Genomic DNA, 23,670 nt, shown 5'->3' with positions numbered 1-23,670 from the left:
CCTTCATCCTTGTGTAGACTATATCATGTCCATCGCAAGATTTGCAGTATGAAATCTCTAAATTAAATTTGCCATGCTTCCATCTTCCCCTCCTCCCACTTGCAGTGCCTGGCCTATGATACCCATAAGCACTGCAAGTCCCAAAGATCCCATGATTTTGGGGTTTGCCAGCACTGTTAGTGACAGAACACATGCTCTATCTCTACATTTTGATAGCCTTCACCTTTGCAAAATGGCTGACTTGAAAAGTAAAGGAAATTTGTCCTTCAGGTGTAGCACAAATGATGTTCCATGGAAGCACCTTATGCCCAGCTGTCACACTTGATCACATACAGCAAATATTAGGCGCCAGGGTGCATTTTGCTTATTTGGGAGATTTCAACTGCAGTGTTTTGAACACTAAAGAGAACTGGAACAAACTGCAAAAATAGGATAATGTATACAGAATTCCCTTATCTCTAACCCAAGAAAGTCTTAAAAAAAAAAATGAACTATCTTTAGGGGCAATTTTATTCTAATTGCATCTACAAGGAACTTTAGAAGTCTTCTGAGGAGCTTTGTGACCCCTAATTAGAACTTTGTACAGACATAGACTGGAAATTAACTGAAATACCCAGACACACTGAAATAGGACACACACACACACCCCCCTTACATAAAAGCTATATTTGTTACATAAACATTTTAACTGGGGAAAACATTAGATAATTGGAGAAACCCCCTGCCCCCAACCCCAGTTAAGCACCACTCACAGCACAGCAAGAGTAAAATTAACTTGGCAAATAGCGTTCATGCTGTAAAGCTGCTTCCATGCATGGATGTCACTGTGCTGCTTGCACTGTCCTTCCATCTTTGAAAGAAAGATGTTAAAGGAAATGATTTGAGACTATTTTGAGGTTCACCTTTTGTTCGGCAGTTGCATACATTATTTTTTCAATCTGTTTAATCAGCGTCAAGAGTCTATCCCTGTAAGAAATCAGATAAAGCGCAAAATGACTTGACGTACTGAATAACTGCTTTATGCTTAAGCAGTAACGACAAGGATACCTAGACTCCACCTTTGATGACAGAAGAATGGAGATATTCTGAGTTGCAGAAGGTCTGTACAGCTGATCACCTGCTATTCAACTTACAACAGGATGAGGAGAAACAGATAAGTTTTTTTTTTCTCTCCTTAAAACTGTCCTCTCTGGAAGGAAGTTACTTGCAGAAGGTTACCAACAGTCATAACTTTTTTAATGCATGAAAGCAAAACAGAAATGCAAATCTTTGACTTGTACATTCAACTGAAAGAGGAAATAAAATTACTATGGTATATAGCTAGCCTGTTCCACCATTACACTGATTTATTCTGAGGAAAGATGGAAACTGGACTGAGAGGGAACAAATATCCCAGTTGCTGTACTGCCCGCACAGCTTTGCGGGTGTATCGTGGCTAAGCCTGACGAGGATGTCATCCTGCCACCAGCCTCGGTCCATGCCAGGCCCTTTTGCTAAACACGCTGCCAGGGGTGCCAGGCAGGACCAGCTGGTGAGTTCCTGTCTGGTAGAAACGGGACGGGTAGCAAACCACTCTGAGCCCAAACAGCCTCCGTAGATTCCAGGAGGTGTTGCTTGAGACAAGGAGGAGAAGTACGGCGGTGGTGGGGAGATAGCTTTGCGTGTTGCGGGGGGTGAGGAAGATGTCTCCCTTTTTCTTTTTTAATCCACAGCACCATGAATTCTGGATACAGCTGTAACAACAGACTGTTTTGTACCAGTGCCTACGGCTCCCCGACAGCGACAAGGTGGTTCAGCAGAGTCCAACTCTTGCAGATCGCTGGATGCTGCACACATTGCTAGAGTTTGAGAGGGCTGTATCGCCATTAGGCAAAAGGCAACAGCAGAAGGTCAGCAGACTGCGTCAGAATTCAAGGATACGGACTACGATAAATGGTGTAGCACCGTGCTGTGAGTGCCCAGGTAGTGTTTTTCCTCTATGCAGAGAGAGGCAACAGTGGCCTGGGACCTAATTTGTGTAACAAGCTATTCAAGAGGGAAGCTAATTGAAGTATATAAATCCTGAAGAATATCACATCAAGCCAAGATACTATTATTAGCGCAACCTAGATGAGGTTACAGAAGTGCATTAAAAAACCTCAATAAAAAAATTAGTAGGAAACTTTTCCCACTTCAAGATCCCACGAGACAAATTCTCTCAAGCAACGGTATTATCCAGAATAATAAAAAAAGAATACTGAAAATGGAAGGTAGGAAAAGCACAAGTTCACCCAAATGGGTCACAACTTGTTCCTAACGTTTACTGTCAGTACGTTCCAGAGTTAAGAGATCACAGCCAACTAACAAGAGTGGCAGCTGAAAGTAAAATTAAACTATAATTCTGCAACAAAATTGGTTTTTTAATTACATGCTACTTATTGTAAAAGGTTGATGTGAAGTTAACTGACCCAGAAGCATTTTCAGCAGTGTCCTCTGATAAACTCTGGTCTCATTCTTCCATTACCTGTCCTAAGCGTATTGAGTTTTCCCCTCTGCCAGCTTTTAACCTATCCTACCAAAGGCAGAAGTAGCATTTATGGGCGTTTCCATCCTTGCGATATGATCAGACTGGAGAGCGCAAGGGCACACTTCGTTTCTGTTCCCGTCATCACAAGCCATGAGGAGGATGTGGACAGAAAGCCACAGCTGAGAAGCTAAAAGCAACAAAGTAAAAAACCCCAAACCATACAAACAAACAAAACCCAACCAACCAAAAAAAAAAAAACCAAGAAAAGAAAAAAACCCAGAGAAATGCAAAGCGTGTGCAGTGAGGAAAGGAGACTAAGGTGAAGCAGGGCAAGGGAAGCACCAACGAGCACCACACGCTATTTCTAACCTTGGAAATTAAGTGCATAACTCTGTAAAGAAAGAGGTAGTGTGACTTCACGCCAGGACAACACCCACCGCACTTTAAAGAATCAATACCTTAGGAAAAAAGCACAATCAAACTACATGAAGAAACAACAGCTTTAACTTAGTTGTTTACACTGCATGCCCTATGGAGTACATCTACTTGAAAGCTCCTCCTCTAATTTTGAAGCTCAGGCCTTATTTGGAAAAAACAAACAAACAAACAAAAACCCAACAACCAAGAAACCCACACCAAAATAAACAAAAAAACCCCCCAGATCTTACTGAACAATTTTCTTGGGTCAACTTCTCTAAAGACAGATCTAGGGTTAGCTGAACATTGACAAGGAAGCGAGTATTGCATTTCTTTGAAAGAGCATCCTTTGGGCCCCACTGCCACTTGGAACCAGACTCTCACCATTCCCTCTTCACGTACTGAGACCCAGTGGAAGTACTTTCTTACCCTGTTCAAAGTGTGGTGCCTTTTACCGCAGCTCAAACAATATGAATATACATCTGTATATTACCAAAGTGAACGAAATGCATAGATAGCATTAGGTAACATTAGGACAGTTCCAGGAGACATCCACATCTAATCAAATACGAAGTGCCAGAGGTAGGCAGCACGCCTCCGTTAAGGCGGTGACTGATTACAAGTGCTACATTACAAGCGCGCTCTGTACCTACACGGTGGAGACTCTCTAAAAGCAGTTCAACATTCTGCTACCTTTTTGGCCACATTTTGGCTCATTTTTTTGTGGTAAGACTAGAAACCCACAGGAGAGTATTCTTCCAGCCTCCTGTTTGCACATGAAGTTGTGGTGAAACAGGATGAAAAAAATCCCCAACCCTACACTTCGTGTCTAGTTTGTAGTCTATCATCCTCTCCTCTTCTTGAAATAATGCCTTGCCTCCCTCTGGTCGTTAGGTCGCTCTTTAGAGTACGCTATCAACTCTGCTATTCCATAAAGACGCTCCGAGAAGCAGGTAACGGGTAGTTACGCTGATACACCAACCTTCATGCAGCCTCATGCACAGACTAACCAGACTAATTTCAGGTCTACAAAAATAAAATGCTGTCTTTGCTAACTTTGTCTTAAAGCCTATTTATTGTCTTTCCATAGGTCTTGAAGAACTAAGAGACACATACAGAATTGTCAGCAATATTTTTCCTTCACCCCGTTCCTGCGAGTAAATAATTTAAATCCTTTACCTCTGACTGTAAGTTTTATCAGCATGCCCTTGTCTGTTTTAACAGCGCATCACAGCCAGTGCTGCTCTTCATCTTCGCAGAGAAAGCTCATGTATAAAGTCAAGGGATGGCCAGTTTTCATTTTCAGTATAAAACAGTCATTTACTTAAAGAAAATCCAGGAAACCCAATTCAAACATGCCTCATGTGAAGTATGAGGTTATTGGACTAAGGTCACAAGAAGTATTGTCTTAAGGGCAGATTATTTTTTACATTAAGCAGCTGTAAATGTATTTGAGAAGAAAAATGGTTCTGTTGAAAATTATCTTTTTCTGTTTGTAACTCAGTGAATTCATAAATCTTGGCTGGGCTTTCAATTCACTAGAAAGCGCATATATATAGATATATATGTCTGTGTGTATATACACATATATATATATAAAAAAAATCTAATCCAGTCTTTACACGGAACTTGGCCAGCCAACACCTTTAGAATTTAAAAAAAAAAACCCACATATGCAAAATGCTAAATCCCAAATAACTCTTTAAAAATGCAAGTAATGTTGTCCCCGTAGATTGTCTCCCTAAGAATGAGGCTAGATTGCAATCATTTGCCATCTTCATTTATTCTCCATAAATAATAACGCAAAATTATTCAACTTAAGAACAGCAGTCTTACCTTTGCAGAAGACATAACCTGGACATTTTTAATGTGAAAAAAAAAAAGGGCAAATTTTATTTCCATGTCAGTATGTCAATAAAAAGATAAGCAAGCTGGCTTACAGGGAAAGGTAGAGGGCGACATCCAATATTCATTAAACTGGACGGGCCAGTGATTCCGTAGGTTCAGGCACTAACATTTTTAAATACTGATAAAAATATTTTTATGCAAGCTGAATGCCAGAGACTTGATTTACTTCAAACGAGTACTTACAGTTTTGGTATGGCCCACTAGAGCACAGTAGTTACACAGAACATTTATTTATAGTTATTCCCACTAACAGTGTTATCACAAAAAAAGCTTTGGTTTATATTCATAGTGTAAAGATGAAAAGCATAGAGCAATGGAAAAACATGCTAAGCAAGACTTTGTTATTCTTACAAAATGTCTGTCTCTCGGTACTGGTGTTCGCAGTGTACGTCATCTTGTTCTCAGGAAGCTCATAAAGGGCCAGGAGCGAAGGCAGCTGCATGCACGTACGCCTCCTCAGGTTCAGTATGCTGCACGATAGCACGGTCCAACACTGATTAACAACGCTATTGAAACGCGGGGAAACTTAACTACGCTTAAGTTTCTACTTTCAGGTGACTAGTCAAAAAACATCCTCAAACTGAAAAAAGGTTGTCTCGTTATTTCACTTGCTTACAGATACACAAGCTAACACCAAAACATGTGGCAAGTTATATTGATTATTATAAAAACTAAAAACCCAACACTAATTTCAATCTAAAACTGCTTTGAAATCTGAAACTGAAGTGAACAGCCCTCCCCAAAAACCCTAACTAAACAATATCCCCCAAATTGTCAAGAATCACAATCCAAACAGTCACTGGCATTCAGTATGGATGTGTTCAGATTTCAAGTTTCTCTAGTTTTTCCTGATCCATACGGTGTGCTGAGCGTTATCTTCTCTAGAAAATGTAAGGAAGCAAAGTAGTTTGAACTCAGGGAAACAAGAGTTTGGAGATGAAGCAAATTTATTGTTCCAAATGTTGAAATTAGGGAGTATTTTAAAATCAACAGCCCCACACTTCATGAAAATCCAGCTAGTAACCCTTAAATAAGCGCCAAAGCTATTGTAACATGGAATATAGATCATACAGCCTTGTAGGAAACCCATGGTTTAGAAAATCAAAGACGCCCTCTGCGTAAAGGACAGGCAGAGAGCAGCATCACTGAGGTACTAGTCCCATTTCTTTCAGGCAAATTTCTGCATAGATATCTAAGGTTAAGGAGTTCTGACATTTTTCTGACCAGCTTTTACAGTATCATAAGATAACATAATGAAAATACATTGTATTTGAACCAAAGAGCAGCATATTAGACATGCACTGGTAGAAAACATCCTGTGTGCAATTTGGGATGTTAAAAGTACCACGCACAACTTGGATGTTAATCTAAAAGCATACTAATTTAATTTGACTTCGTTTTTTGTGGAAAAAAGTCTGCATGGTCGTATTCATAAAAATGGAATTCTCAACATTCAGCTGTGGTGGGTATAACACGAACGTAGACAGTCTTCATGTTCAAGTTCTTCATGGAGATGTCCTTTGTGATCTCTGAACCAAGAAAACAAGAGAGAAACAGGACACAGTTAGTGCTCTTGCCCACAGGTAAAACCATGAACACTCTTTCGTTACTCAGACAGCGCTGCTGGTGCTATCAAAGTGGGACTAGGACAGAAACTGCTGCGCTCCACATTCTCTCCCGTTAACGCAGGGTGCATTAAAGGAAGGGTCACCACCCGTCAGGATTGCCACTGCGGGAGTTGAAGATCCTGTTCTAGGTTGCAAAGCAGGACTTTTTGAAAGCCTATGTCGGCCCACAGCTCCCAGCTTCACATCCACACGTCTCGTTCAGAAAATTATTTTATAATGCAATGATATGAAGTCAATATTAAGAATACAACACAATGCACTGAAACCCAGAGTCCCTTGAATATGTCACCTAAGACTGGCCACCCTGGACATGTCAGAGCGCCCCCTCCTCTCGTCTCCCATCTCGGACAGAAGACAAAACGTGTGTGAAGCAGTATAAGAACATGCATACATTACATAGAGTTTTACATGTAAAGCAAGGATTGTAGTACCAGTAGCTGCTGAAAAACTAATGTTGCAATCTTGTCAAATATGCCTAAAGAATTTCATCCCATAAGACCCCTTAAGTCTTTTGATAGCTATATGCACGTGGTTTGGAACAGTAATAGGATAAAGTCTCACCAACAAACCTCTTTTAAGGATATAGCATGCTTCCGACAGGCTGATTCAGGGTTTATAATTCTTTATGAAACACAACACAGAGTAATCGCACTTTGTGGCTACAGAAAGTCACCTGCAAAATTGGCAGGAACTGGAAATCTCTTTCCCTATTCTTGCCATCTCACAGAGCATTTTTGCCCAGAAGTTCGATGCTTGCTAGCTCAACGCTTCCCAGCACCCGTCAGCTGTAGCAAACCACCCCAATAACAGAGCAGACTGTTTTGAATACTGGGAGGTACAGCTTTGGAACAAAGTAATCTGAATAACAAATATACCAGAGGTCTCTCTGCTAAGAAACTTCAAAGCGGTAACCACAAATACATCCACTGAAACCAAAGCAAAAGCATATCGGGGGTGACGGTGTTACTCTGCGTGCTAGAATCCCCATAGACAACACAAGCAAATAAAGGATAATTTTAAATTTTGGCACCAGTGTTAGCACAAATGACAGATTACTAACATTCCGAATGGCTGGGTGCTTTTTCAGTAGAAACAATTTTGTAGTGTACTGCACTGTATCACAGACCTGACGTCTGATATTCACGCTGCTCTAACTTGGGCTCGACTCCAGCCGAGAGCGCGCCCGGGGGCAAGGCTGAAGTGCATCCATGGAGAGAAGAGAAAAGCAGTTTGGTTTTCAGTAACATGATGTCCAAGTGAAAACTGATTCTAGGAATGGCAGCAAGGAGTTTTGTTCCCATGTAACAGTATGCATGCTCCTGCCATTAAAGCCCCCGTCTTTCCTTGAAAAATATTTCATTTTTAGACTGAGCAGATATAGTCTTCATCGAAGTTTAAAAAGCCATCTATTAATTAAAGAATTAAGAAGCCCTTATGGATCATGATGGCACTGCTTTTAAGGAGTTCTCCAGTGTAGTACTCGGCTGTAAGCAGCTGAATGCCCATCTAGCAGAGCTAAGAGAGTGGAGGTATAATCCAATTCAGCAATTAGGGCTTTAGTCCCTCATTAACCTTCCTTCCCCCCCCCCGAAAATGTTACATCAGTATGTAAAAAAGTTATTTTGGTCTGCAGAAGCAGCCAAATAAGTTATGAACTTGGTCTCAAAGTCTTTTTTTAATTATTTATTTTTAAAAATCCTGAAAAATTAGAAACTACATGAAGCTACTGTTTTCAACAGTACTTAAGACAATAGTTACTATTAGAAATTGGAAACTTGATTTATCAACAAAATGGAAGGACATCCTCCTTTCCGCGCCAGTTCCTCCAAAGGAAGGCTTTGAAGTCAGCACATTAAAACGTGTTGCCTTCGTCCCGAACGTGTGTCTGACTCAGCCACCTGTAACCTGTTCCAGTCACACGAAGACGCAATGCTCATCATTTGGGCATTTATTTATAGAACGTTTTCCCAATATTCCAAAGGGGAGTGAAACACACATTTGTTTCTGAAAAGCTAGCAAGCCTTTGTGCGATAGAGAGCAGATCCCAACAGCCTGGACCTGACATTTATAAAAATAATATTTTCAACACTAATAACTTATTTTCCTACAAGCGATTTTTTTTCCCTTTTCTTTTTATAAAAACAGGAATCAACCTTCCAATTCAGGGGTTATTTTCAAACATTTCAAATGGTTAACAGCAAATAACTTAATTTTTAGAACAAATGATAAAAAAACACTACTCAAGAAGAGACTAAACTTTTTGTTTTGAAGGTTGTCCTGGTTTGAGGTAAAACAGAACCAACTTTTTCTGTTCAGTAATTTTATTTCTTAGCTAGGCCTCTTCTAACTCTCTGAAATTAACAGCATGTTGTGTCTAAAACGGTTCGTTCAGAGCGATAAGACAGTTTGTGCCAAAGAATGGTATGCAGAAAGGCTCCTGCTTATACTTATTGCTATAACAACCAAGGTCAGCTAATTTCATTGTTCGTTGCCCCATTGGAGGGTTGGAAGCGGAAAAACTGTATCTATTTCATTATTTTCCTTTTTATTTTATTACCAATATTTCATTAAAGTAGTTTAGTTTCTTCTAAACCCTTCAATCTCTTCATCTCTCCTCCTCTCCTCCGTGTACGAGAGGCTGGGGGCAGCATCTGTCACTGGCCAATATGGCCAAAACCATAACAAAGGTAGAACCTTGAAATACGTTGGTAAAAAGAGTAGTAGGAGATTACAAAGTTGCAACAATACACATAAACATTAACTGAACTAATGTTTTCCAGAGGCATCAAGATATTTGTTTTATATCCTGCACTTATTTATCATATGAAGAAGATCTGAAGATAAAGTACGACCATTTCAGTGTTTATACCATTAAAAAATGTTATTAGAAGAGCTGCACGGTGAGAACTAAATCTGAGCTAGCAGAAGCACGGCTATACGGCATAACCATTTATTAGCTACATTCATTTATAAACCTCCAGGACCAAGTTCTCTACATTCTGAGTCTAAAAAAGACCAACCCAGTTGTTTTAGCCTTTGAAGAGTCATCAAATCAGATCTTGCACATCATCATGAATTGTCACTTTATACACTTTATTTAAAGTTTAACTAGTTCTGGAGAATTCACACGACAAATATGTTATAGCAATTTCCCTTTTAGGTAAAGGCATTTTAAAAATCCGTACTGAAACGGAGACTTCAAGGCTATAAGTGTTCCTGTTTTATCAGTTACTTCCCCCTTTCAAAGCTCAAAAGTTTTCACCAATAATTCCTTTAGTATCGTAACTAAGTCATCTGCTGCTGTGAATGCCGCTTGCCCTGTAACAATGATAGAAACCGAGAAAGAAATAGGTACAACATCAGCTGCTCCTGAATGGCTGAATTCCTCGTCAGCAAGGTTTCGCACGGGAATACGTTTTTGTTCATGCCCACGAAGGGTGGTTGATACACTTGGTTCTTGCACCTTGTGCTGTTTCTAAACACTACGGTCTCCAGCTCTCTGTGTTTGTTAACACCACTCAGCACCTTATTTTTAGCATTAGCTCAAACTATCACTAGAAAGTCTTGTCAACATTTGAGATCCATTTTACTTACAGAAATGTCTCTGTGAATAAACAGAGTTCAGGTCACACAAAAAAAACCCCCAAACCACCACAAATCCACAACAAAAGACCCCACACCCATTTGCTCTGGTCCTCATCTGTCCTACTTGAATCCCTTGAGCCCAGGTGGAGCGAAGTCACCCCGGTTTTAGGCGGCTCCACTCGAGCACTACACTCTCCTCCCGCGTGATCTGACAGGCACCCCCGAGGAAACTGATCCCAGCCTAGGACTAGACAACTCATTTAAACCAGACGTCGAACTTCTGCACAGGTAACCGAACCTGTGACAAGTCAAGGTGAAGTGTCATGTATCCCTCCCAAACTGCTTGTCAGTCTTGCCGCGGTGATAAACTGGAGACAGAACCCTTTCCATCGTTTCATTTGAAGAGCTGAATTTTCCTGAATACACAGAAATACCAGCAGGGTTTTTTTTTTTTTTACCATGTAGTTTCCAATCAGTTCCTCCTGTCAAATGAAGCCCCAAATCTTTCTCAGGTCCAACTTTTTAGCACTACAGGTGGCTCCCTCTTTAGTCTTCTCTTTCTCATGAATCAGAGATTTCTGTTTTCTAAGCTTCACCATCTGTCTGTGGTTTTGGAAGATTCTTTAACATTTCAGATCTGTGACTATGTGATAAAGCTTCCTACTTCCCAGGTATTCTGAATGAACTGCAGCTGCCGTACCCAACCAAGTCTGACCTACTCACACAACTCTAAAATAGATCCAATACTCTTTTTCACCCACTCCCATTCTCCAAAAGGAAGGAAAAAAAAATATCTGCAACAATATGAATGTTACAGGAACAATTTGAACGGGTTCTTAAAATAGTCACGCTTAAGACTCACTTCTAGGAGGAGATTCACTCTCTGCTCAGTCCCAGCAGCACGCAATTACCATTTACATTGCTTGACTGACCTTTCTATTTCAAAAGCAGGAAAACTTTTACAGAACTCGTCTTGGCCATTTCATGAAAGGAATGCATTAGAGCTTTGAATTTCTAAAGGCATGTGTGTGCTTAAAGGATTTTATTAAATAAATATTGAATTAGTGGGCAAAATTAGAAACCAATGTGTAAATAGCGTGCATTTAGTGATTAACTTCAATCTCAGCCCACATTAGTTGCTCCTCAACAAAAACTTTCAAGTATCCTTGGACAAGCAAACCAAAAGTTTGTGCTTACCCTGAGTTTGCGCTTCATCCAGGAACAATTTTAGCCTCCTGCTTCTGAGCCCAAAGACTTTTGCTGTTTCATGTAGAAGACCTTGGTATGTTAATCCGTTCTGCCCAACGGGGTTTTCCATTAGAAGGGTTCCCACTGTTCCTTTCTGACATTCTGAACAAGACAAACAGGTGGATCACTACTGGTGAGGAATGATATTATTTCATTTATCGTAGTAAATTGAAATTTAGGATTTCTTCTTCCATTTCATCTCTATTTCTTCATAGTGCTGAGTAATTACCAAAGCCAACCGACTTACAGATATTCACTAAGTTCATTAATTATGGAATCAGAAGTATAAGTGATCGTTAACAGCGTGACAAACAAAACTTTGCAGAATTCTTTACAAGGGTCAACAGGATAACCTAGAGCCTGGGAAACGTGGAATATTTCAACAGGACACACAAACCACTATGAACTACAAAAGCTCACAAAGCACCTTCTGATGATCTAATCCCCAGTTAAAAAACACATTTTTGGCCCAAGCAGGTTCCCAGTAGCATCAGTAAGATTCCACATGGACAGTCCAGAAAGGACTTACACCGGGGCAGAGATTAAGGGCAATGACTAAAAACAGAGCTGTGCCACCGTGAGGTTTCAGAGGAGAAGTTACAAGATTAGAGGCTGTGAAAGAGAATTACATGCACGTATCGGTCCTCCAGATCAGGTTAATAATACAATTCATTTGGCTTTTTAATAGCACTAAGAAACGTTTCACAGGCTGTTTACAATGTCTCAGTAAAGAGCTGGCTCCTCCTTCATTTCTGGTCAGTTTTAGACTCAGCCTTTTAAAATAAGCTGCACAGGTGAGCTGATGGTCAGAAATAGGAAAACAATGCCGAAGGGCTCATGTTTAAATGCCTTCCCTCATCTCAAACTGGCTCTCCTTTTGCTTTTATGAAAAGAGGGGGAAAAGCTAAATATAAACATTGTGTGTATTAGGAAGCAAATATTTGGAAAAAATAAACAAAATCTCCATCTACCACTGAAAACACGTGTGCTTATCTTCACCAGTAAGCGATGGCATCCAAAACTCATAGCACAAAAAGCTCAGGCTGTAAACGAGGAGAGATCAGTATCACACATACCTTGTGGCTTTGCATTCATTAGCTGCAAGTTGATATACTGGCAGAGCAGCGCATCAGGAGAGGTGATCAGCGCAGGTGCTGACCCCGTTGTCACATGTAGAGTCTTTCCGCTGAGACTCAGCAAGTCAGTTTTGTTTATCAGTTCTGAAAAAGAAAATGAGACCAGTCAGGCCATTACAGGGAAGCGGAGGTGCAGTTCTCACTCGATTAGCTGACAATGAGGCTTTCTAACTACTGATCCCGCTGTGGACGCCTTTCCCTCTTCCCAATTCCTTCCTCCAGAAAGAGCATTTCTCCATTCTGAAAAACAGAATTTGTACAGAAATATTTTGCTTTCTTAACACAAGAGTACTTCATCTGCTGTGGAAATTAGCTCCTATATACCCTTTCTTATGCACATAAATATAGGACTTGATTACTTATGCAATAAAAATAGTTAAATAACTTAAAACAAGCAAAAAATCATTCACTTAAGCCAGCTATTTCTATCTCATTAAATTAAGACCGATGATCTTTGCCTCTAGCCCGACGCCCCTAGCTGAAGCAGCACTGGCTATGTGTCACTATGCAACATCAGGACATTTCCCTCATTAAACTCCAGATGACAATAAATGTAAAATCAGAAGCCGGTAAGCTGTCGAATAATGCCCTCTGCGTTAATATTTATGTTCAATGTCAACAAGAGGTGATGATTCAGCAGATGGCTCCGGCCACGCATATTTGCAAAACGGTGGAAGATCAGACCCAAAATAGGACCCATGTCTCAAAGGATGGTAGAAGTAATCCCAGCAGCCTGAAAGCACTCAGATGAGAAGCTAGTGAGGTTTCTGGAATAGAACAAGAATACGCAGGGCAGCATTCTGCGCTGCCTCCATGAGCAGCTGCCTGTCTATCACAGAGGTAAAAAAAGCTGCTGAGAGCCACAACATTAAAGATACAGAGAAACAACATCACCCTCTGCTACAAAGCTGCTGCAGCTACAGAAGAACTCCAAAGACCAAATCCAGGAAGAATTAATAAATTTAATTTCTTTTAAGAATTGTGCCTTGCCTCTACGTCTGGAACAGGCACATCTGTCATCTCTCTCCAACAGGCTTTTGTTCCATGTCAGCCCTACTCGCGTGTCACGAAGCCTCAGCCTTACAAAGCTTGTTTGCCATCAGTTCATCTGAATGAATTTTGAAGAGGTAGAAGTGGCACTCCTTAGAATCATAGAATCGTAGAATCTTCATGGTTGGAAATGACCTTTGAGATCATCGAGTCCAACCATACACACACCAAAAAAGCCCCAAAAAACAAAAAACAACAAAACAACCACAAACAAACAACCTACAGTCTCTGCCACTAGAGCATGCCCTGAAGTGCCACATCTAGACGTTTCTTAAATACCTCTAAGGATGGTGACTCAACCACCTCCCTGGGCAGGCTGTTCCAGTGCCTGACCACTCTTTCAGTAAAGTAATTCTTCCTAATGTCTAATCTAAGCCTCCCCTGCCACAACTTCAGACCATTTCCTCTGGTCCTGTCATTATTCACCTGGGAGAAGAGGCCAACACCCCCCTCTCTACACCCTCCTTTCAGGTAACTGTAAAGGGCAGTGAGGTCTCCCCTCAGCCTCCTCTTCTCCAAGCTAAACATGCCCAGCTCCCTCAGCCTCTCCTCATATGCCCTGGTCTCCAGACCCCTCACCAGCCTGGTCGCTCTCCTCTGGGCACGCTCCAGCACTTCAATGTCCCTCTTGTACAGAGGGGCCCAGACCTGAACACGGCCCTTGAGGTGAGGCCTCACCAGTGCCCAGTACAGAGGCACAATCACTTCCCTACTCCTGCTGGCCACGCTATTCCTGATACAAGCCAGAATGCTGTTGGCCTTCTTGGCCACCTGGGCACACTGCTGGCTCATGTTAAGCCGGCCGTCCACCAGCACCCCCAGGTCCTTTTCTGCCGGGCAGCTTTCCAGCCACTCTTCCCCAAGCCCGTAGCGCTGCTTGGGGTTGTTGTGACCGAAATGCAGGACCCGGCACTTGGCCTTATTAAACCTCATACAGTTGGCCTTGGCCCATCGATCTGGCCTGTCCAGGTGCCTCCTTAGAGCCTTCCTGCCCTCAAGCAGATCAACATTCCTTTTTTCCAGGGATGTTTATAAACTTAAAAATAATAATAATAAAAAAAAATATAAAAAACACCCAAGCAAAACAAACAAGCAAACAAAAACCCAAAAAAACCACCAAAACCCACCAAAAACCAAAATCTCCAAAATGGTAAAAAGTAATCACAGGCTACAAGCTCTCCAAATTCTGCCGCCACAGAACACCAAGGCGCGATGCGCTGTGGAAGGCTTATGAGGCCCTAAGGAGGGATGAAGACCTCAGGCTGCACCCAGGATTCTAAAATGCTACTTTAAAGAAAAAGGCAAAACTTCATCACTGCTTCTAAAATTCCGTTTTCGAGGCTGAAGCGTTTACGATGATGGTGGCCATCCGCCAGCTCCCCAAACACTTCTTTGGTACGTCTGAGGTGCTCCAGCACAGGAGGGGGCTTTGCTTTTGGTTTTACTTACAGGAAAGGAAGAAAATAACCACACTATTAACAAGAGGAATTAACAAGACTTTCATCATATGGAAAGGGAGTCGGCAGCAAGTTTTTCCTAGTGTGACCCTAAAGCAGCTTTGCTTCCATAGACACACAGCTGATGGGCAGGGACAGCGCTGGCGAGCAGGTGCTGCCCAGAGCTAGAAACGCAGGGCTCAAGGAACATGGAGTCTGGCATTAGGCAGTTGCCGGGGTCTGTGCAGATCTGCGCAGGGCTACAGGCCATCACCCACAGAAACGGTGACCTGCGCATTTAACAAATCTAGCATTTTGCCTTACAGGACTGCTGGCATTTTCAGAAGGAAGAGCTCGTGCACAGTGCCGTCAATGGAGTCATTTCATATAACCCTCTAATAAGAGCAAGAGAAAGAAAAAAGTGGATCATTTTTTCATACATCACACTACACTTGAATACAAGCAGATATTACAAGTGCTCATCAATATTAAAATCACTTTTAAAGTCAGTTCTCCCTGCAGCTGAGATTTAAGTGGTAATGCTCTGCTAAGGTGCCTTACAGCCTCATGACCTTTTAAAAATTTAAGATTAATAAATATATATATATATCTTTTTGTACTCTTCTTCAGAAAACAGTGCTGAGAATAGAATTTTTAAAAAAATTGCCATCTGAAAATCATAACGATGAAATAAGACATGGGCTAAGAAGTTTGTAGGGTGAGTTTTGCCTCACCTTCCTTCTCCCCCACTTTAAGCCCTATATTATTTACACCTTCATTTATTCCCATAAAGATAAACAAACTGAATTTTTCTTAAATAGGTCTTGCCTCAAATACATTAGGCCGAGTGCAAGTCAAAAAGCACTCCCAATAGGAATTTTACAAAGTTTTCAGCAATATAGCGCAAAAAGAAAGTCACAGACAACTGGTTTTATTATCTGACTTGAGCCCAGCCTCTTTCCTTTCAATGACTTATATTTTTTTTAATGAAAAAAAAAAAGACAAATTCTATTCTCAGTTTCTGAAGGCTAGTACAACTGCCAGAGCCTGGCTCAGTACTTTTGCAGTTACTGAAAATACATCGATACGCTGTCAGGGAGGAAACATTTATCCCATTATTTCAATGTTGCACTGAGAAACAGGGACATGACGTATTTTAGCCTGCCTTAATACAGAACTGCCTGATTTTGTGCCATTACACAACCCTAAGTAAATCTTCATTACAATTAGAAAACAAGATAATAAATTACTGCAAGTAAAGCGGACAGCCCTAAAAACCACAGGAAGGAAAACAGGGAGCCAGAAATATGGTTTTACTGGGTCACAATGTTATTAACACATGTGGGAACGATGCAGCAACGATTCAGCTGGAGCGCGCGGCCTTTCCTTGGAGTTCCTCTGGGTCAGAGTGGCTGATACCAAGCCCCCTGAAGAGACCCTGGAATCACCACCAGGCCTCACCTGACATTCCCCATGCGCACGTTGGGCAGATGAAGCAAAGGGATTGTGTCCAAACCAGACATCGGGAATGTCGGTTCTATTCTCTAACATCTTTAAGGGCTATTTTCTTTGTACACGTCTTCAACCCGGGCTCCTCAGGGAGCCGTATCTTCTCCTGATCAATACTTATTCGAGATTTCTGCCAAATTGCAACAAAAGTGAATTTGATAAACTAATCTTTTCAAGGGAATTTTCATGTTGTTAATAAATGGGCAGGGAAAAAAAACCTGCTCTGCCCAGACCACTTACAAGGAGGGAAACGTGCCAGGATGGAAAGTCCCAAAGTGATGCCTACACAGTGAAAGCAACATGGAAAGGAAAGAAATAAAGCCTTTGTTACTACAGCAGAAAAGAATCCTTGAGGAAGAGGGAAGGTTAAACAAACCAAATAAGGAATCAAACTGCTTATAATCTTGGTGAGATGAGAGTTTCCCCAACTCTTCTCGGCCTTTTGCAGGTCATCTCTCAGTCTCTGTGCCGGTAACGAATTGCACTAGCGCATAGCCACCTCTGCAGCCACACACCACACTGCTCTGAAGTGTGCCAAGGAAAACTATTTCCTCCTTTAAAAACATAACTGAAACTTGAGGAAGATACTGAGGGCTCCAAAACTTCCTATAAATCACCTATAACTGAAAGCAAAGAATAATCCTTTTGTATGATAGAACTATTCGGTCCAGCTGAGCACAACTTGGAAAGAGCTTTTATCACAGTAAGGTAACGGATTACATCAGATGTGAAACCCCCCAAAACATTCTTCTAGAAACACTCACAGGAAGAGACAAGTAAGAAAACTAAAGCTAAAGACGGTAACAGCGACATTACAGACACCAGTAAAACTGTTCCCCCGCTGATGTTGAGGGCAGACACAGAACGGTGACCCTTGGCAGTCCTGCGGCTCCCAACACTAGTATTTCCATGAAAGCACTATTTCTGTGAAATAGAATACTGAAATATTTCAGTAATATTTCTATGGAAACACACGAGCAAAAGTTTCTGTACCATCCGATTACCACTTTTGCAGTATTTTGTCACTCCTTTTAGACTTCATATGAACAGTGTGGAAACAGAGTTTGAACTTCAGGATGTGCCCGTAAATCACACCGAGAACATACACAGAGTTTACTCTTACTGGTGAAACGTGTCTAAAGACATACCACGGCACGGCCACTGTTAAGGACTCTACTTTCTGTATTTCTTCACTAAACATTCGGTTATTAGCGTAATCTTGTTCTCAGTGTGCTGATATTTAAGTTGTAAATTTTTGTGATGTACTGAAATATTATACATGATGTAATAATAAAACAGCATCTTAATCTCAGAGGAGAGAATGCCAGTTTGCTGCTAGGGTCTCAGAGTCACTAATTGCAACATCTTTCATAGCACTTTTCTTCTCTGCTTCAGCGATATTATCTTTGTAACAACCAAAACTGTGATATAGCCTGTAATTCTATATATAACTCATAGATGATATTTTACATTCTCATGCCTCCACAGAGGCAAAGTTCAAGCTGCAAAAATATTCCACAGATTTTTCTAAAAGGAAGAAATGCAGAGATCCTCAAGTTTCTCTAGAGTGAAAAAGCAACATTTTTTTCCTATAGAGACAGCAGTTTGCATTCAATTTAAGTTCTCACCCTGCCTACTGAGGCATTAGGGAAAAAAAAGCACACAAAAGCTGATGGCAGCTCGCCATCGATATACGGCATTGCCTGGACCCGATGGAAACACTTTCTGAAATAAATCAGATTTTGTCCTGATGAGAACTGCAATGGAAATAAGATCACAGGAGAGACAAGCATCATTTAGCAGCAGCTTTTGGAAACATTTTGATGTGACTATAAACACAGTCTCATAAGCTAAGTACTACAAAATAGAATCTTTCCTTACACATTTTCTTGTCAATTTTGTATATATATAGAAAAATTATACACTAAGTAACTCCTAGCGGCTGCTAGAAAGACTTTCAATTTTCCTTGTCATACTCCATTTACCTGTTTTTCCACTAAAAACTGACAGTTTTGAATTTTTAAGACCAAAAATGCAGGAGACAGCATCGACAAGTCCAGCGAAGTTCAAGGTATTATCTCCTTTTGGATTCTCCAGCAGCAACACACCATCTAAAACCAACATTGAAAAATGAAAATGCAGTTTGGAAGCAACGTCTAAGTTCCAATGATTTTCTAATGATTTTTTCTAATTACTTCCAGTGGGTTTCTAAGCTAACTTAAAACTGGCAACATGGCATCCTCCAGAAATTTTTGTAGTAAGAAAGGGAGAGGGAAGAGAACAGGGAAACCAACCCAAGTGTACGTTAGGTTTTGAGTACGGAAGTTATATTTGGTTTTATTAACAAAAGCAGTCAATTTTTTTGTCACTGAATTATAATCGAGTATTGTATTGGTTACAAACTGCCCTCTGAGATGTTCACCAGCTTATACAGTTGCAGTCATTATTCTTCAGGAAGCAGCTTTGTAACCCAGTTAAACGAGGCACGCTTACTTTGACACAGCAACTGTAAACACACATAGGGAAAAAAATTCCAGAGTGCATTTAATTTTCTTCCCTTTTAATCTATAACTCAACCTTCTAATACTTTTGACAGCATCACCGCACTCATCTTTTGATTATCCAGGACATAGTCATTATATTCTCTAGTTTTAAATATTCTTTTAAGCTCTATATTTAATATCTTAAGTTTTTCAAAACCAGTATCTCCTCCGCAGAAAGGCATGGCCTCCATTTACAGAACTACATCAAGAATTAAAAATTCTCAGGGCACAGACTCTGAGCGTGGGTGAATGTACACACACAAATACAGAGTTATATGGATAACTCTACCTATAGATATATATAATCATATAAATATTCACATACAAACCCTTCTGCAGAATATAAATAATTCTCGTGCAGACCCGAGTATCCGAGGTCCACATCAGAAGACATCATGGACAACACGTGGTTTTGCTTTTAATAAACTTATTTTCAAGAATTGTTTAAAGCTACTATTGGAAGGGAGTTTGCACCATCTTTCAAACAAATCTGTGGCTCCAACATTCCTCACACCATTTTCCAAGCAACGTTTTAACACCCCTGCTGACAGAGCAAAGCCGGTACATTCCTACCTTGCTCTGTGCCATTAACGCAAACTTTGAGGTTGACGTAGGCACAGGCTGGACCAACGCACGGACACAAACCGCCTCTGACGAGCGTGATTTCTAGCTCTGATCCCTTCAGCTGAAGAAAGAGGAATAGTATCATTATCTGAATATTGTTTTATCCAACAAACACAACAAAATATTTTCCTTAAATAAACAACATTAAGACTTGCCATCTTATACTAAACATGACTTACAATAAAATAGCAACTTTTGCCACATCTTCCCTCAGAGACAGGACGCTCCAAATATTAATTTGTCTTTAATCTATGTTAAAGATATAGCAGTATTTGACACATAAGAAAAAACAGAGTGGAATAAACAGCCTGATTTTCACCACTGATGAGCAGTGATGACAATCTCCCCAAATTTAATCCAAAAGTGAATCCACTTAAGAGAGGAAGCCTCTTGCCGAGGTAACTCAGTGTCTGCAGCCGGGCCCTGCAGAACCTCCAGCTGCTCCAGGGGCAGCGCCTGCCTTGGGGAACATCTCCCCCGGAGCTATTAGAGAACCAATTAAAACTTCAAACACCCCAACAAGAAATGGAACAAGTACCTTTCAGCACCACCTGGAATTAATGACTCCTGCCTTTAGACCAATTTTCATGAGAATCACACTCTAAAAGATCCCTTAATTACAATTTGTAATTCAACAAATATCATACAGAAATCACTTAGATGAACAACTGACACTAAGTGGCCGTTTCAGAGACGGTCTTTGTTAACAGTCACAGGCCAAAGGGTGACGGGCTCACACTTGGAAGTGCCACTCTTTGCTGAGCTTCTCCTACAAAGGAGGGAAAGACCCTTATGGAGCAGCAAATCTCATTTTGGCGTTTACCCAATTCTACCTGCAATTGAAAATCCATTTTTCAAGTAGCTGCTTTTCCTTCCCAGTATTTTCTGGGGAACTAGTGATTTTTTTTTATTTTTATTTTTTGTTTTCTCTCAGACCGTGTCTTTGGGACGAGAGTGCCTAATTAGAGCCTTGTATCAAAAATTGATCCAGGGTAATTTCACAGAAATACCGACGCTGAATGTAAACAAGATACTCGTAGAAAAGACAGACTGTGTTTCATTTTTGTCATGGCCTTTACATGTATCAACGTCATGCAGACCTGTTATTCCTTCGAGTATCTTCCAGAAATCTGCTGCAATGGTCCTGTCACAGTTGACTTACTTAAGTTATGAACCCACGTCTGCAATTACACGCTTCATTCTTTTAACTTGCACCTGCTTTTATATCTGAAAAAATCTCTATAATCATCTATATAATCATCACTGTAAAGCATTTTCCGTGTCAATGCTACTTATCAGCCCTCACCAACAGAAGACAGTTAATACATAATTCAATTTGAATTCACATCTACACAGTCTTTATGCCCGAAAAGGCTGGTAACAAAACACAATGCAGTGGTGGCTAATAAAGACGACTAACCACAGCCATGTCTGCTGCACCAAACCGCAATCTCAGCGCACACAGCTGCAGCTATCCTCAACCCTCCACAAAGGGCCAAACTTCAACACCAAAAGGATTTCTAAAGAAGGGCTTTTTAGTTTCAGCTATTTTTATTCACAGCTCTTAATGTGCCAAGCTCGTTGCAACAGAACACCGAGTACAGCGTCAGCCATCTGCCCCAAGCAATCCATCTCCCCACTCCCAGGAAGCCCAAGTTCCAAGGAAGATGTTAAGTTGCACTAAGATCTGACTTGTCTGTTTCTCTCCGCAACCTCTGTTTTGAAGCTTAAGTCTGTGACTAACAATCCGAGGCACAGCATGGCCGTGAGCACAGGAACATCCCGACGTGCAGAAGGCACCGCACACAGCAAAGACCACGGACCGACTCCACAGGGAGGTGCTTTGTAGTGACTGAGACTCCTTAAAGTAAAATAATAACAAACCGCGCTGCATTTACTTACACGGCTTTTCTTTGCCTCCATTTACCATACATAAACTGGATAGCTTTGGGACGCAGAGCTTGCAGTCTCCCTGCTAAGGGTTTAGTTTGAAGAAGCCTCCGCACCCAAGGCACGAGGCTGACGGGGAGGCGCTCTCAGCTCCGTGGCCATGACGAGATCCTTGCATTTCTGTAAACTTGCCAGTGGCAATAGCCACACGCAACTGTCTGACCTAGACAGTCTTATTTCAGCTATCGTTTTTTAGGTTTTCCCAGTCTGAAATCCAACAGTTGTGCAAATGGAAATTTTTCGGGTTCGCATACTGCCCCATCGTTTCAGAACCTGAACGCGTGTCTGTGACACCCGGACAACAGTTATCAATTACATCCACCTTCTGTAAGGGCAGGATTTCATCTTTACACAGAAGGCATTATTTAAAACTAATCCAACAGAATCACGTTTTAGCTTTCCACAATGGTTTTCTTGACTAGAATCTGCTAAGTTAAGATTTAGAAAACAGAAAAATAACAGTGTGGGGACCCACACTGGCACAGGCTTGGAAGCTTTCACGAAAAGTCCCAGTGACCAACATTAAAGCTCAAGTTCCAGGCAATTTCAGCCTTGGGCATCCAGACAAGTGTTTCCTAGCACTATATATTTTTTTCCCCTGCTGCTTTTACATTCTAATTCAGATTTGATGTTGACTTAACATCAAACTGTCCACCAGAAGTACCCCAAGCAGGTCAGTACCTGGAAGAAATAGCAAAATATTTTCCACCGATTTCTCAATCGCAATATTCTCTACTTTTACATAGTGTTTTTCTCTATGTTTGTCACTAGATGAAACCAGTAGTTTTGAAAAAGGCCAAACATAGCTTTGTTTCAAATCTGTACAACTTTAGAAGTGTAGTTAATAAGTGTAAGACATTTCCTTACACGTACTATTAGGAAGATGGATGAAATACGTGCTTTCCTTTCAGCTATTCTCAGACCCCCAAGCCATTCTGTAAATCAAATTTTAAGTCTGATATATCTTAAATTCGTATCTTTCTGGTCTAGCATGACATTTAGATTGAAGAATATTTCATCCCCAATCCTGCTAGGAATGCCTTCTGATTATAATAAGTTTGAATAAAAACATGGCAAAAGTATTCTCAAAACAGTCAAAGAAAAAAAAAAAGGAACAGTTCAAACCTGCTGCTGAAAGAATAAATCAGTTTGTGAAACTGCATTGTTACAAGAGACTGAACTTCAGCAACACGGGGGAGAAAAGGCAAGTATGCTCAAACGGTAATAACTGAAGGTGGTCTTAAGCCAAAAGGCAAAATTTGGCCTTGAAGGAGAACACTTCTAATACAAAAGCAGATTAACTTAAAGAAATCAGAGTAATGGTATTTTTGCTGTCCAAACAATGCACTAATCCAAGTACAAAGAACTATCTGTACTAAGCTTACACAAACAACTACCTAAGGTATTTATTTTGGTACTGAAGTGGCTTCGTTTTCATAAATACTACACATACAGAGCTCAACTATTTTCTTTTTTAAACAAAAAGACCAATACGGAAATCTATAAATATGACACAAAATCCCCTATATCCCCCAAATAAATATTTACATACATTTTTTCTGTAAATGAAGCAATTTGTTCAGTTAGAAGCAGGTAACAAAATGAGCTATGCAGTCAAGGCTTTTTCCTTCTTACTTGGGTTGTCTCCTGGATGAGAACTTCTTTTGAGGTAGGCACCGGGTAGGGCTTCAGGGCAGCCTTTATCGTTGCAAAAATGAAATCCGTATGTTCCTTAATGACAGTATCCAGGTAGTCACCTTCTGGGTGTGCTCTGTAGTACACTGTAATCTCATCCGTAGGAACCAGATTTCGCTGGAGGATACACCAAACACACTATTAATGACACTAAGATGACTTTCACGTATGCAAACTGAAAGAAGGATACCCGTTAAAGAAAAAAAATATCTTAGATATTTACCAGACATTTGTTAAAAGTTTCCACAAATTATCTAGAATAAAACAACTCTTTTGTCAGAAGGGCAAGAAAGAGGCTTGAAACATGGTGAGTTTTCCTCCAACAGATAATGGCCAAATAACGTACCTTACCCAAAATGTCTCCCTTCCAAACTCTTGTACCAACTCACTCCCTTAGCCAGCTGAAAGCCAGCCAAATTATTAAAAAGCTTTTCT

At 40.7% G+C, this 23,670-nt stretch overlaps 1 protein-coding gene across 4 annotated transcripts in view; it reads right to left on the bottom strand.

Annotated features, from left to right (window-relative positions):
- Positions 1-4,683: 4,683 nt before the first annotated feature.
- The window catches only part of IARS1 (isoleucyl-tRNA synthetase 1), a 112,752-nt gene continuing 93,765 nt past the window's right edge, over positions 4,684-23,670 (bottom strand). For all 4 annotated transcript variants that reach the window (XM_074603195.1, XM_074603196.1, XM_074603194.1 and 1 more), the window contains 6 exons: positions 23,176-23,352; positions 19,540-19,651; positions 18,409-18,534; positions 12,369-12,512; positions 11,242-11,394; positions 4,684-6,360 (listed from right to left, as the gene is read on the bottom strand). In XM_074603195.1, coding sequence (XP_074459296.1) covers positions 6,278-6,360; positions 11,242-11,394; positions 12,369-12,512; positions 18,409-18,534; positions 19,540-19,651; positions 23,176-23,352 — 795 coding nt within the window. In that variant the 3' untranslated portion in view covers positions 4,684-6,277. The remainder of the gene's footprint in view (positions 6,361-11,241; positions 11,395-12,368; positions 12,513-18,408; positions 18,535-19,539; positions 19,652-23,175; positions 23,353-23,670) is intronic.

This window comes from Larus michahellis, chromosome 10 (genome assembly GCF_964199755.1).
Source record: "Larus michahellis chromosome 10, bLarMic1.1, whole genome shotgun sequence".
Lineage (NCBI taxonomy): Eukaryota > Metazoa > Chordata > Aves > Charadriiformes > Laridae > Larus > Larus michahellis.
This window is presented reverse-complemented; position numbering and strand designations above follow the sequence as displayed.